Source organism: Nyctereutes procyonoides, unplaced genomic scaffold (genome assembly GCF_905146905.1).
Source record: "Nyctereutes procyonoides isolate TBG_1078 unplaced genomic scaffold, NYPRO_anot_genome, whole genome shotgun sequence".
NCBI lineage: Eukaryota > Metazoa > Chordata > Mammalia > Carnivora > Canidae > Nyctereutes > Nyctereutes procyonoides.
This window is the reverse complement of record NW_026575123.1, coordinates 5,172,529-5,188,997: the sequence shown is the minus strand read 5'-3', so window position 1 is coordinate 5,188,997 and position 16,469 is coordinate 5,172,529. Positions and strand designations below refer to the sequence as shown.

Genomic DNA, 16,469 nt, shown 5'->3' with positions numbered 1-16,469 from the left:
GATTAATGATAAACAAAAATTAGAAATACAGGTTTTCCTCTTATTTGTGAATTTTACATTTGCTTGCCACTCAGTCACATTTACCACTAAGAGAACAATTTATTTCTATTTTAATCGTGCACATCTGCCCGGTTAAAACATTATATCATGGCCTTAAACAATTCACCATTGGTTCTAATACATATTCTAATTCACATTTATAGATATATAGTTTTACATTGTTTTTTTATGAAAGAATCCTATTTCTGAACTCAATACAATATCATATCAATCAGAATTATTTCATTTCCTATATTCATACATGTATGTATCTCTATCAAGGACATCCATCTAAACAAATATCTATAAATTGATGAGTTTTTTACGAGTTGTCTTGAACTCTAATTACTCTACAAATGTTTAGGTTCTTTTGTTTGATAATATAGGTGGTTGCTTATTTACACTACCCAGTCTTTAAAATAGAATAGAGTGTCTGATTTCAAAAAAGGTCTTGGACAGCCTATGGAATAAATGTTCACATCTCAGAAGAAGCCCTTAAAAAAAGGTAACCACTATATAATGTAAAGACTATAACAAAAGCCCTTCTATCCAAAATGATCCCCACTGATTTCTGAATTCTAAGGAATTCTTCACTACACTGTAAAAAAATGAAAGCATTAGCTGCTTTAACTGGGTGTTGATGGAAAACAATGAACTTTGGAATGGAAAATTTAAGGTATACTCAAAGGTGGGGCCATGGGAAAAGGCCCCACAAAGCAGGGATGCTAGAAAAGGAATGGCAAGGGCACTGATAACTTTGCTTACTTGACTTTTTTATTCAGAATCAGCTCTACCTGTGTCCTCTCAAAAATAACCTGTATTTATTTTATCTTCTAGGGATTCATTATATTTGGACTTGTCTATAAAAAAAAAAGAAAGAAAAATCAATGCAGATGATTTTAAACTTTTTAATAATAATATACTGGCATGAATTAAATTTGGACAAATGATTGGATAAATCTTCCAATTTTACATCAGATTTATACCAAAAAACTTGAGTTTACTGTCACATAATCAATTGTATAGCTACTTGTTTCCCTAAAACCAATTAACGATCCTATTCTCTAAAATATGTTTTTAAATCTATAGGTTATTTTTAAATTTAATGTTAAGTGGGGATCCCTGGGTGGCGCAGCGGTTTAGCGCCTGCCTTTGGCCCAGGGCGTGATCCTGGAGACCCGGGATCGAATCCCACATAGGGCTCCCGGAGCCTGCTTCTCCCTCTGCCTGTGTCTCTGCCTCTCTCTCTCTCTCTCTCTCTCTCTCTCTCTCTGTGTGTGTGTGACTATCATAAATAAATAAAATTAAAAAAAAAAAGAACATTAAAAAAAAAAAAATTTAATGTTAAGTAATAATTAACCTAGTAACTTATCTTACTAAATTTTCCACATACATTATGTAATTATCACCACAGTTTCACACATATATCTGTAAATAGTTGTGCAGCCAAGTTTGAGAAATATTTTATGTATCTTGAATCATTCTTAGAGAAATTACATTATTAATTAGCATAGTAAAGGCTCAGAGAAGTCTACTAAAGGGGGGGAAATCCCATATAATTTTTATTTAATTCAGCATTTCCCCAGCATATTTAACCATGGAACTTTTTATTCACACTATCTATTAACACTGCAGAAGAATTATTGAGAATATTAGTTAACATCTATCCAATTTAATTTATAAATATTGTAATTAACTCAGAATAATACTGAGCATTTTGGATGTGCAGGCTTTTTAACATCACCTTCATTTTTGTTTATATAATCTTAAATAAAGAAAATTAATTCAAATAACCAAAATTAAATGTATACACACTTGAAAGTACCTACATTAAAGGGCATGGGTGCACACAGACACATGAACACACACAGAAAGAACATTTAATTTAGAGTCAAAAGACCTGCGTTTGATTCCCAGCTCCTTTACTGACTCTGACTTGCACTCTCTGAATCAATTATCAACTCTAAAATGGGCATTACAAGGCTATTACAAAGATCAAGTGAAATAAAAGATATAAAAAGAGGGATTCTCCATAAGTTAAATAGTCTCCTAACTGCTGTTTTCCTCTATGCTTTGTTCATATTCATTCAAAATTAGATTTCAATTTTTTAATTCTAATATACAAAATTCTCACTCTAAAATAGATACAAATACATCAAGCATAATGCTGTAGAGATCTGTCTTCACTGATTACTCGGTTAAACGGGAAAAATGTTATCAAAGCATTCCTTTGTAGTAGTACTATTACTTATGAGTACCTTGTGAAGCTCCACTCTCTTCATCATCCATTGTGAGATCAATGACACCACCCGAATCACTGCCTGTGGCTTTTCCACTCTGAAAAACAAAACTTCTGCATTTTGCAAAGGAAACTCTGGCAGACATAAAGAAGAATGAAATAATACTTAGGGGCAACAAGGATAATGAGTAGCCTGTTTCAATCTGGACCACTAAATGGCTTTACCTGAAAACACAGAGTTTGTCAGACAAATGATTACGAATACTCATGAGCTATACATCTGTCATAGAGAAAGTAATTTTGAAATTTTTTTACAATTATAGAAATTTTTTAATTTGTCAATTGCATAGGGTTATTAAGTGATTTAGTGCTTTAACTGATAAGTATATAAACACCATTCATTTTCCCGCACTTAAAATGTTGACCAATCCTACACTATATTAATATTAATTCACCAAAAGCAATTTCAAAGCTAGAATTAAGTTGTATAAAATACTTATATAAATAGTTCTATAAAATAATCTAAATCTATGTTTTTCCCCCAAAAGAAGGTATGGTATGATAAGATATGGTGTGCTATGCTATTAACTGACATCCAATTTGACCTAAGTCAACTTAGTGTCCCAAATCATTAGAAATGTTAATTTTTAAAAATTAGAAATATAATTTTAACTACATACAGCAACAAAGAAGGAAAGTAGTACAATATAGATGTAAGGAACCAGTAATCTGAGTCAAAAAGACTAAGGGCATCTTTTAGTTCCAGCACATATCAGCAATGTGAATTTATATTAAAAGATAATATCCTCAATTTCCAAACTCTGCATATAGGATCTATTATGAGCAATAATCCAAATATGCATACAAAGAGCCTAACACCAGGCATGACATGTGCTGTGTAAAAAATGCTAATCATAATTAATATATTATACTGAGATCAGCTCCAAATGACTAAGTTTTTAACTGCAAAATTCAGACTTTACAAAATTAAAGAATATAATTCCTTGACATTAAAAAACTCAGGCCAAATCCAAAGATAATGATTTAATTCTAAATCTTACAACTATAAATCTTTCTCTAATAATGACTTCATAGAAAATGATTTGTTAACTAACACACACAACAATCTTAAAATCCAAAACTAGTTTTTTTTAATTTTTTAATTTTAATTTTTATTTTTTTTATTTATTTATGATAGGCACACAGTGAGAGAGAGAAAGAGAGGCAGAGACATAGGCAGAGGGAGAAGCAGGCTCCATGCACCGGGAGCCCGATGTGGGATTTGATCCCGGGTCTCCAGGATTGCGCCCTGGGCCAAAGGCAAGCGCTAAACCACTGCGCCACCCAGGGATCCCCAAAACTAGAAGTTCTTAACAAATCCTTAAAGAATGTAACAAAATCCACCTGCTACAACATATTTACAAGGTCCAATTTTCAAAATTTACTAAACATTACATTTATCAAAAATTACCAAATATGCAAAACCCAATAAAATAGAACCCAACTAAAGACAAAAGACAGTCAAGAGAAAATGACTCCAAGTAGAACTAGAAGTTGAATTCAGCAAAGACTCTAAAGCAGCTTTTAAGAATATATTCAAAAAAATAAAGGAAAGTATTATATTAATGAATGTACAGGCAAGAAATCTCAGTAGTAGAAACTGAAAAACAAAAACAGAAACTCTAGGTCTGAAAAGTTTGATTACTAACTTAATTTTCATTCCTTAGAATACTGATCGAAATCCACTACCCTGTGCATTGTAATTAGAATTTTACTTTGAAACAGAAGGAAAACTCTTACCTGTGATGTGCTATCAGCTGCTTTCTTATTAACGGAAGCATCTATTGTTTTGTTTGTCTGGTTTTCTGAGGAGTCAAAAAAAGAGAGACATTTCTAAAAGCACCAACAAAATGTAAAGGTTTGGTTGTTTTATATACAATTGACGTAATTTTCTGTTTTTCTGTCAACATGTCACATATGTAAATGAACTTTCTCATACACCATTGCTATTTTAACTTTCAGATGGGTAAATTCATAAAAGAAAAAATTTTCATTTACCCATTGTCCAGATTATTTAACTATATCCTAAGAAATATCATCAGAGAAATATAGAATCTGCGTAATTTAAATGTCCAAACATATAATTGCTCCATATTATATGCCTTTGGAAAAAAAGATGTAATGACATGGCAAAGATATAATGAATTCATTAGCAAACTACACAGTGATTCTGAGAAAATATACATGCATAATCTCAGTAGTTCAATCACAGATGATTTTTCTTTATTCATTTTTCAATTAACTTGTATTGAGTTTGTGATACACATAGACACACAAAAGTTACTTCCAGAACAGCAAAGAAAATAAATCAAGTAGGTTTTTCTGCCTCAACTTCCATAGAGAAGGTATTAAATTTTATCAAATGTCTTTAGCATCTACTGAGGTGATTATGTAACTGTTCCTCTTTGGTAATGTAGTGAATTTCCAATGTCGAAACATCCTATCCTTGCTTTCTGTAGATAATAACATTCTTGGTCAAAATATGGCATTTCTTTCATTTCAAATCTTCAGAACACATATAGATTAAATTATTTATGCTTAAAAACAGAGGTAGAACTATGCATTTCATTATATATAAAATACACACACACACAATTGCCTGCACATCAAGAAAATTTGGATAAATATCCACCTACTAAAACAGGTTTTCGTAAGCTAGCAAAGTAAAAAAGGAGGCCCTTGTAATGTCTCCCTTTTTGAATTATCTTAAGTTTTCTTGCAGGAAGAATATATTAATGTAATCTTTGCTTTTTAAAAAGTATCTTAAAATTACTTCATTTATAATGAATCAACATCTGTTCTGGACTGTGAAGCTTCTGAAATACTTAATAAAATACTTAATAAAAAGCACAAACACCATTCATTCTCCAGCATTTAAAATGTTGACCAATTCTACATTAAATTATCAGTATTAATTCACCAAAACACCAAAGGCAACTTCAAAGCTAGAATTAAGTTATATAAAATAATCTAAATCTATGTTTCCCCCCAAAAAAGATGGTATAGTAAGATAAGATATAGTATGCTATACTATTAACTGACATCCAATCTGACCTAAGTCAACTCATTGTCCCAAATCCTTAGAAAGTGTGTCTTTGATTTGCATTTCCCTTATGATGGGTGAAGCTGAGCATTATTTCATGTGCATGTTAGCCATCCTCCTCATGTCTTCTTTGGAAAAATATCTATTCATGTCTTCTGCCCATTTCTTAATTGGATTACTTGTTTCTTGAGCACTGAATTTGATGTTATATTTTCGATAATAATACTGCTTTATCAAATATCATTTGTCAATATCATGTCTTATCTCCTCGCATTTCATAGTCTGCCTTTTTGTTTTATTATTTCCTTCACTGTGTAGAAGCTTTTTATCTTCATGAAGTGCCAATAGTTCATTTCTGCTTTTGTTTCCTTTGCCTCCAGCAATGTGTCCAGTAAGAAGTTGCTACAGCTGAGGTGAACAAGGTTACTGCCTGTGTTCTCTGGAATTTTGGTGATTTCCTGTCCCACATTGAGGTCTTTCATCCATTTTGAATTTATTTTTGCGTATGGTGTAAGAAAGTGGTCCAATTTCATTCTTCTGCAATGTGGCTGTCCAGTTTTCTCAACACCATTTGTGAAGAGACTGTCTTTTGTCCATTGGATATTTTCTTTCCTGCTTTTAGTTGTGGATCCATTTCTAGATCCTCTATTCTGTTCCATTGATCTATGTGTCTGCTTTTGTGCCAGTACCATACTGTCTTGATGATTACAGCTTTGTAATACAGCTTGGCGACTGGAATTGTGATGCCTCCATCTTTGGTTTTGTTTTTCAGGACTGCTTTGGCTACTCAGCATCTTTTGTGGTTTCACACAAATTTCAGGATTGTTTGTTCTAGCTCTGTGAAAAATTCTGGTGGTATTTTGATATGGATGGCATTAAATGTGTAGATGTTTTGGGTAGAATGGACATTTTAACAATGTTTGTGCTTCCAATCCATGAGCATGGAATGTTTTTCCATTTCCTTGTGTCCTCTTCAATTTTTTTCTTCAAGTGTTCTATAGTTTTCAGAGTACAGATCTTTTACCTCTTTGGTAAGGTTTCTTCCTACACATCTTATGGTTTTTGTTGCAACTGTAAATGGGATGGATACCTTTCTTTCTCTGCTGCTTCACTACTGGTGTACAGAAAAACAACAGATTTCTGTACATTGATTTTATAGCTTGCAACTTTGCTGAACTGATGTGTTAGTTCCAGCAAATTTTTGGAGTCTTTCAGGTTTTCTACATACTGTGGTGTCAGTTGTGATCTTTCCTCTATCATTTGCGATTTTATTCCAGTCCTTTCACTTTTCTTTGTGATATGTCTGGCTAGGGGTAAATCAATTTTATTAATTCTTTCAAAGAACCAACTCTTGGTTCCACTGATCTATTCTACTGTTTTTTTTTTTTTGTTTCTGTATCATCTATTTCTGCTCTAATCTTTATTATTTTCCTTCTGTTGGCCTAAGGCTTTATTTGCTGCTCTTTTTCTAGCTCCTTTACATGGTAAGTTGGTTTGCATTATTTGAGCCTTTTCTTGCTTCTAGAGGTAGGCCTGCAATACACTTCCCTCTTAGGACTGCCTTTGCTGGATTCCAAAGACTTTGGAATGCTGTATTTTCATTTGCATCCATGCACTTTTTTATTCTTCTTTAATTTCCTGGTTAAGTAATTCATTCTTTACAATGTTCTTTAACCTCAGGACGCCTGGGTGGCTCAGCAGTTGAGCCTTCGGCTCAGGTCCTGATCCGGGATCTGGGGATCAAGTCCCACATCAGGCTCCCTGCAAGGAGCCTGCTTCTCCCTTTGCCTATGTCTCTGCCTCTCTCTGTGTGTCTCTCATGAATAAATAAATGAAATCTTTAAAAAAAAAATGTTCTTTAACCTCCATGTATTTGTGGCCTTCCTATTTCTTGTGGTTGAGTTCAAATTTCATAGCACTGTGGTCTGAAAATATTCATGGTTATGATTTTTTTTAAAAGATTTTATTTATTTATTCAAGAAAGACCAGGAGAGAGAGAAAGAGAGAGAGAGAGAGAGAGGCAGAGACACAGGCAGAGGGAGAAGCAGGCTCCACGAAAGGAGCCTGATGTGGGACTCGATCCTGGGACTCCAGGACCATGCCCTGGACCAAAGGCAGGTGCTAAACCACTGAGACACCCAGGGATCCCTGATTTCAATCTTGTTGTACATGTTGAGGGCTGATTTGTGACCCACTATGTGATCTATTCTCAAAAATGTTCCATGTGCACTCAAAAAGAATGTGTATTCTGCGCACCTGAGTGGCTCAACTGGTTAAACATCTGCCTTCACCTCAGGTCGTGATCCCAGAGTCCTGGGATCAAGTCCCTTGTCAGACTCCCTGCTGAGCAGGGAATCTGCTTCTCCCTCTGTCCTTCCCCCCACTCATGCTCATTCTTTCTCTTTCTTGCTCTCTCTCACAAATATAAATAAAATCTTAAAAAGAAAAAAAAAGAATGTGTATTCTGCTGCTTTAGGATAAAATGTTCTGAATATATGTTAAGTCTATCTGATCCAGTGTATCATTCAAAGTCATTGTTTCCTTACTGATTTTATGTTTAAATGATCTGTCCATTGCTGTAAGTGGTAATGGTGTTAGTGCTTTGTTGGATTTAATGGGAGTTCTCGGTTTCTTGGATTTTGAGGTCTGTTTCCTTCCCCAGATTATGGAAGTTTTCAGCTATAATGTGCTCCAATAAGCCTTCTGTCCCTTTTTCTCACTCTTCTTTTGGGACTTTTATGATACAAATGCTACTATGCTTTAAAGAGTTGATGAGTTCCTTAAGTCTACATTTGGGATCTAGTATCTTTCATTCCCTCTTTTTTTTATATCACTGTTTCTTTGTGATTGTTAGTAAAGCCTGTTATATTCCTGATCCTGAGAAGAACGTCTATATTAAGAGGAGGTCCCCTCCTTCCCCGCAAAAAAGCCAGATCCTATTTCCCCTAGAGCTGAAGCTTTAAAGCACTCTATGAACACCTACAGGGTGCATAAGGCGGGGCTTGGGGTAAGCAGCTCTGGTCTCCAATGGGTGGTGCTGATTTGCTCACTCTAGTCAGTCAGGACTGAAAGGGGATAGGAATGGCATCACTGTTCTCCTGGACCTGGAGTAGGGAAGGGGGGGGGGGGGACGGGGTGGGGGAGTTCACCCCTGCCACTCTTCAGGAAGCCCTCACAGAGAGCAAACAATCACCCTTCTTGCCTCCCCGGTTCTCTATCAGATCCTTGCCTTCATCCTGTGTTCGAGCTGTATGCCTGCCAGGCAGCACAGCACTCCTGTATTTCGTCGCAGGCATGCAGCTGGGTTTCAAAACTCCAAGTTTTAGGGACCCAGGCTGATCCTCTGGGGGAGGGTCTCACCACACTTTTGCTGTTTCATTCCAGAAAAGCAGTTGCATGACAGGGCAGCAATTCAGAGTTTATGGTAAAATGAGGCAAAAAGCCAGCACCAAGGTCTGCTTCTTTCAGCCACTGTCTTTTATTCCTTGCTAGGGAACAACGCAGCACATTAGTGCCACCAGTTCTTTTGTCCCAGAGAGGCCACGCCACCCACTACCAAATGCACTCTAAAAAGAGAACGGTTTCTCCTTTCTCCAGGGGATCCTCAGACCACACTGCCCACTCCCAGGTTTCTCTGTCCTCTTTCCCCACAGGGATACGACTAAGCCTGCCAGGCAAAACCATGGTGATGGCAAGGCCTTTTAAAACTTCAGACTTTGCAATCCACCGCCTATAGTAACTTGCAGTAATCAGTCCCTCTCCTTTACCCAATCGATGGTTTTGGGGAAAAGTTTCTCTTGTGCAATCTGCTGTGCACTACTTTTCTCCTCTCTTTCTCTCTCCTCCTCTCTCCTTTCTCTGTAATCAGGGGTCCCTCTCCTCCTGCAGTTCTTTTCTCAAACAAATCAACTCTCTGCAGCTTCTACGTGGTTCCGAGATGTAGCTGTTTCTCTACCCTAGTTGCGTAGCTTGCTCTCAGACCTCAAACTGATTTCTTAGGTGTTTAAAATTATTTGATATTTACCCAGCTGTATGATACTACTAATGCACTTGAGAGATGAGGCAAACTTAGGGTCTCTCTACTCCTCTAGTGTCTTAATTCCACCCTATAAATGAATAAAATTAATTATAATTTAAGCCCTAAATCTCCTAGCAGTCTCTAGAAGGATTCTTACTTTTATTATAAACAGAAAATGCTGACTTACTGTATGAGGACACATGAACTATAAAAAAAAATACATACAAAACACATGCATTCTAGTTAGTTAGGCTATGTTCTCGTTAAGTCAATAATATCTACATTAAGTATAAGACTTAAAAAGTTTTAATTATACAACTAATTGATATATCATATTATGAATGTATTAACAGTTGGCTTTAATCTTCATTTTCAGCCAAAATTTGCCATATGGCTTCAGCTTAGGTTTTGGGAAGCCTAAATAGCTAAATGCCTACTTTAATGTCATTTATGGTTCCTCTAAAATTATGCATGAGTACAGAATACATCATTTCATCAGATCTCATTCTAATTAACATGATGAACAATATACAAAAAAGTTTATCAGTCACATTTATGGTTAGTATCCAATAATTTACTTTCAAATATAAGTAAGCAATCTAAATAGAACTTGAAATATAGATCTCCTTAATTTATACAATAGAGTACATAAAATATGTTAAGTAAATATATGGTAAAATACAAAAGTTTAAGTATATATCATCGCAAAAGTATAATGCTATACAGATGAAGAATGATTGTGAAAACTATTAGTTTTACATACAAAACAATTAAGAACAGTCAGATAAATAACAAAACAGACTGACACTATGACTAATAGAGTACATTAGAGCTCATTAATTTGGAGGGAAAATATACCCTCTGTGTCAACAAATGGTCAAAAAAATTTTAAGAAAACAGAATAATTGATATATAACTCTGATATCCATAGAAGTGTTTAGGGTATGAGGATTCACAAAACTTAGCAAAATCTTTTAAGTTATTTATTTCTTTTCAAGCCATGGTCTTTCAGGCCAAGTTTTATGCTTAAGGATATATCTTATCTTGTGACCATGAATTAAAAATTGTTTCAACTTAGACTCAATATTATTACATAAGGATAAAAAACTCCAAAATCACATGTCTATGAGAAATCAATTTCTACCTGACATATTAAAAAATACTAAGGATTAAAAGAAAAAGAAATTAGATAAAAATGAAGTAACCCCCCAAAATCTTGCTCATTCATTGACCTCGGTTAAAAGTAACCATCTTCACTGCTGCAAACATGAATAGGAGTGTCTACTATAGAGTAATGTGGTAGCAGATAGGACTAACAAATATTGTTGTTGTACCATGCAAGTATTTACATTTTAAATATTAATAATTTCATTTTTATATAAAATTTCAGATTTCCTCTTATATCCCAGATGTAAATTTGTATGAGGTTAATATTTAGCTCCTGTCTAATTTTGATCATCCACTCATTTACTATCAAAAACCTTATGAAATACTATAATCACTGTTTTATATAAGAAAATATACTCAGAGGGCAAGTATACTAATGCCTACATGAGAAATTTAAAACACCAAAATGCTTGTATATCTCAGTTATCAAATTTTGTACTTTAGAATGTTTCTTATTTGAATGTTTCTTATATTTCATAGTTACTATGTCAGTAAAAGAGATACTAGCAGCAATTTCACTACTACACATTACACATTTTTGCCAATCTTTCAATTGGGAGTTAAGTGTGAAGCCAGAAATGAAGAATAAAACAATTCAAGAATGCATACAAAATGTATGCTTAAGAACAAGGAAGACAGAATTTTACAGATTTTAAATACAGGTACAATCAATTTCTCCTTTTTGCAATACTGGAAAATATACAGACATATGCAAACATAAATCATGTAATATGTCACGGGGAAATATTTTATATTTTTCTTTTATAGAGAAAACAAAAAGCAATCACTTTATAGGAAATTAGAGAGGGAAGAACCTATTTTTAAATTGTTCAAATTTGTAAGATGTGAGTGATGAATGCACAAAGGATTTTAACAAATGGTAGGGAAGATATGTGGTTGGTCATTTGCCCATGTAAGCATATATTATGTAAATTATATACTTTAAAATAAATGTGTTCTATTCAGATACTTCTGCCAAACATATTATAAGAGTAATTCACAATGTTTGCCTGAAAGCCTGAATGAAAAATTTCACCTAGATTATGAAAAATTACTAAAAGCTAAATTAAAATTCTAACTTTTCATTCAAAATAAATTTTCAAATATCATCATATTATTTCTTAGGTAACTAAAAATATACTAAAACTAATTTCTAGGATATTCTACTTACTTTCTTCTTCAAATAAAGATAGCCACTTCCACAAATACACACAAATGTTCAATTATCTACAATAGGCCATTAACATGCCTGCATTTCTATTCTTAAGCCTACACAGTGACTTACCAATTCTTGGGGTAGTAGTGCTCTGTTCTGCAGGAGATGAAGTACTAAAAGCAGAAATTGGAATTTTCATCTGTATGGGACCTCGATTATTTGATGGACTATAGAGTCCTGATGGGCCTACTGTAGGTAAAGAAGTCCTTGTGGCTTGTACAATAGAGTGTGCTGTTGGAACAGCCTGTACAGCAAGCGTTGTCCCTAATGGTGCAGCACTGGCAGGAGAGTTCCTTTGAATACTGGGACTGGCCACGGAAGGAACATTGTTTGGTTTAGTGGGGTTTGGCAAGGCTGGCAAGGATACCGGATTTTTGGTAAGACCACTCACTGTAGGTGGGCTTTGTACAGAAATGAACTCAACGTTGCCAGATGGTTGATTAGTCACTAAAGTCCCTGGATGACTCTGTAGGAGTTGAGGCTGGGAGGATACCGCAACAGGTACGTGCAAAATCACTGGTAAAGGTTGTAAAGAGATTGTAGGTTGGGGATTTCCACTAGGCACCTGAGTAGTAGCAACTACTGTAGCTGTGTTGGGTGCAGGAAGAACTGATGTTGCTGTCAAAGAACCAGAAGTCACTGGAGTCTGCAATTTAGGTTGACTACTGACAACAGTTGGAGGAGTGACAAGACTGGTTGAAGAAACTACAAAAAGAAAAAAGAAGTATCAGTTTAAATGGCTGTCTTCATTTATCAGCAAGCATAATTCAACAAGATAAAATTTAATGACTATATCTACTACAGTAGATATAACCAAATCTTTCATAATAAAATTTCTTCCAGATTTAAGTTTTGGAAATTCCTGAAATTAAATTGATATAAGTATTTTTGCACCTATGTTTGGCACATGGCTTATGATTATTATGGAAGCTACTATCTCAGTGTCAAAACAGTATCTGAAAATTACTATCATCACTTCAGATTAACTGGAAAAATGACTGAAAACTTGGTAAAACTGTACAAACATTTTTGAAACTACCCTAAAAACACGAATGCCTTAGGACACTGACAAAATATAAACTCAAACAGACAATCTAGCAAGAGTCATCACTATTAATGAATGAAGTAAGCTTGGATGTGGTATTTTTATCACTTGAACCATGTGTGAACCCTCTGTGAATCAAGTTTTACTAAATTACCTGACAGGAGCTGGTATGGAGAAGCTGCTTCTACTGACACTCTAGTGACATTATATGATTTGGGTAAAGAGGGGTGATGAATTAAGAAATAAGGGAATTGAAACCAAACACCAGAGAAACAAAAATGCTAGCCACTAGAAATTTTTTTTTTTTTTGGGGGGGGGGTTTGTTTTAGATTTTTTTTATTTATTTGTGAGAGACACGGGGGGGGGGGGTAGAGAGAGAGAGAAAGAAAGAAAAAGAGAGAGAGAGAGGCAGAGACACAAGCAGAGGGAGAAGCAAGCTCCATGCAGGGAGCCTGATGTGGGACTCATCCCGGGTCACCAGGTTCACGCCCTGGGCTGAATGCATCGCTAAACCACTGAGCCACCCAGGCTGCCCTGGAAGTTTTAAAGTAATTTTGGTTCCACTATTTGTTTATTCTCATTTGAACAGGTTTCAAATTGATGACCAAATTTCTTTCTTATTGTTCTGTCCTCTTTCCAAAATCATAGGCACACTAGAACAGCAATCTTCAGTGTTATCCAGGGGGACACCTGGGATTACTGTGACCCTTTCAGGGAGGTGGCAATGTCAAAATTATTTCATAAAAATAATAAGATATTACTTGATTTTTCTCAACATGTAAATATTTGCACTGATGGTAAAACTTCTGATGCCTCAGTACAAAACTCAAGGTAGCTCACTACTACTCAAGGTAGTACCGCTCACTACCTAAATAACTCTTCTAATTGTTTTAAGCTTGAAAAAGTTATTTTTCATTCAAATAGGTTATTTGTGTTACATGATACAGGTCTGTTATTTTTAAGTAAACATTTAAAAACTTGTTTTAATTTCTACTACAGTAAATATCAACATAAGCCACAAAAACAAAAGCTCTTTGGGATTCTTTATATTATTTTAAGATTACACAGGGATACAGAAATTAGAAAATTTGAGAAACACTAGAGATTTGAATTTCTGTATTTTCATGTATATCTGTATTCCTGGTTTTTTGATAAAATTTTGTAATTATTTAATTTTAGATAAATACGCTCATTTCCTTAGAGCATATCAATCTCAAAAAGATGTAAGAAAAGACAACCAAAACCTTCAATTACTAAGAAAATGTCATTTTTGTATTAAAAAATATTACCTGTATTCACAGGGGTTGGAAAGGATGGTGGTGCACTCTCACTTACATTCCTTTTGGACTCCAGCATCTGTCTCACTGTGCCTGCATTTCTACAACATATATACACACAAATAGTCATGAAAATGCCATTCAGGAGCACCTCAATTTATGAATACTCAAAGCAGTGGCTGATAGGGAAAAGACTGGCAAGACTTGAGTATGGTGGCATAAAAGTGCCAATGAATACAAAGGTAAAGACAGCACATAGATTTCAGCATGCTGGGGTCTATGGAATTAAGGAAGAGTCTGTCTCTTATATTCTAATGTTCTCAACACTTTTACTTTTGTGTACATCCGCAGACATTAGTTTTTATCACCCTTGATCAAAGCATTTCTCAATTACTATGAAAGAATACTATTTAGTATAAGTGGTTAAAGAAATCTTCAACGACCAAAGAAAGCCTTATAATAAATTAGCAAAGCCAGTAACAACAAATGAACAATATAACAAAAAAGGAGAAAATCTAAATCCAGTATACTCCAAATACATATCTCTACAAAAATAAATAAGAATACATTCTAAAATTTTCCTATAATTATAAATTTGACAGACTGTTTACAATTCTCACCTGTACGGCACATTGTTATTATTGCTGTTGATGTCAACTACAGACTTTCCTGGTGATACTGGTGGGTTTGGTGGATTCTGGGGAAGAAAAATACCCAGGTAAAATAAAACCCAATACACCAGGAATCTTTAAGAATAAGATCTTAACTTGACTTATTGTGATTTCATAACATATATGAATGTTGAATTACTATGTTGTGCACCTGAAACCAATACAATATTAAAAAAAAAAACCTTATATGCTTTCTCAATATATTATCTGTTACTTCCAGAAAATATTACTAGATGAGACAAGAATTTGAATCTTGGCATTGCCACTTAAATTACTTAATCCACTGAAACAACTGCTTATTGTATGAAAGATTAATATAATAATTCCTACGCCTCGTTTTTTAAGATAAGCAAATAAAGAATGTGAAAATGGTTCACATGCTGTAAGGGTTCAGTAAATATTAATAATTTGAATCTAAAGAATAACTAGACATAGTCATTCAATATCTAGTGAATGCCTCCTACATACTACGCATTACTGACACCAAATTACCAAAAGAAACTCAACAAAGTACATATTTATTCTTACCCAGAAACAGTTGATTACCAATTAAGTGGTGCCTAGGGTCATAAATCAAATTTCTCAAATTAAAATAATTTTTACAACTATTATAAAAACTACTTGCCACTATGTGTTATAACTTCATAAAAAGATATCTCAATACTAAACTTAAGTATCAACTAATTTCAGCCTTTTCCTCCAAAACACAAGGAATATAGAAATGGAATTCTTATACACATTAATTACCATTACTTGGGCCTCCATCAGTAATTACACTATCATCATATATTTCTTAAATTAAGAAATATAAATAACTGCTCAAGACTTGATTAAGTGTAATAACAATAAATATTAAAACAAATGTGATAAGTGTTGATCATATCAGCAGATTCCACTAATTATTCTTTTCAATCAACAAATCCTGATGCTTTTTATAGGATAAAAGAATAATTTTAACCAGCAGCTATAGCATTATAGTTATATGTGTAGAGAAAATAAGAGATAAAATTACAATGAATTGCTCTACAGGTGCTTAAAATCTTCCTGTGGACAAAAACATATTAAACAAATAGAAAAGCAAATTAAAGTTAACAGTGTAGTACCAATGGAAAAAGTTTAAAAAAAAAAGTTTTTGAGGAAAATGCATCTTCAAATAGGTCTTTGAATAATCATTACATCCAAAACAGTTAAGATGAAGATAAAGAACATTTCAGAGAGAAAAATAGAAAAAGGAGTTAAAAAGCAATAAATAAACTAAATACAACAGACTTAGGATACTGTGTGGTCATTGGATGGAAGACCTTAAGTTCTACACTGTAGTGACATCAGCAGATGGCAGAATAGGAAGACCAACACCACTTTCCACATGGGATAGACCAAATTTCCTTTGTCAGAATTCAAGAAGCTAGTCTAAGAGGTTATAGGACCCCCAAGAAATAGCAAGGCAAAGAAAAGGTGCATTGTAGTGTGCAGAAAAGTCTGTTTCATTTACCCATCAAACCCCAAACCCCCCAGATACAGTGCAGCACAATCAAAATTCCTCACTGTGGCTTCTCCTTTAAAAAGGAGAGAAGAATGAAACTTTCATGCAATACTCTTGCTTTTTAGTAGACTGTCCAAGGCACTGGTTTCTGTTCTACCTGACTTGGAGGAAGAGGCATATGTTGGATGATTGGGGGCTACATGAGAAATAA

At 34.3% G+C, this 16,469-nt stretch overlaps 1 protein-coding gene across 7 annotated transcripts in view; it reads right to left on the bottom strand.

The window, feature by feature from the left end:
- The window catches only part of ATF7IP (activating transcription factor 7 interacting protein), a 105,267-nt gene that overhangs the window by 7,958 nt on the left and 80,840 nt on the right, over nucleotides 1-16,469 (bottom strand). For all 7 annotated transcript variants that reach the window (XM_055336745.1, XM_055336748.1, XM_055336746.1 and 4 more), the window contains 5 exons: nucleotides 14,725-14,801; nucleotides 14,117-14,205; nucleotides 11,852-12,487; nucleotides 4,079-4,143; nucleotides 2,298-2,376 (listed from right to left, as the gene is read on the bottom strand). In XM_055336745.1, the coding sequence (XP_055192720.1) occupies nucleotides 2,298-2,376; nucleotides 4,079-4,143; nucleotides 11,852-12,487; nucleotides 14,117-14,205; nucleotides 14,725-14,801 (946 nt within the window). The remainder of the gene's footprint in view (nucleotides 1-2,297; nucleotides 2,377-4,078; nucleotides 4,144-11,851; nucleotides 12,488-14,116; nucleotides 14,206-14,724; nucleotides 14,802-16,469) is intronic.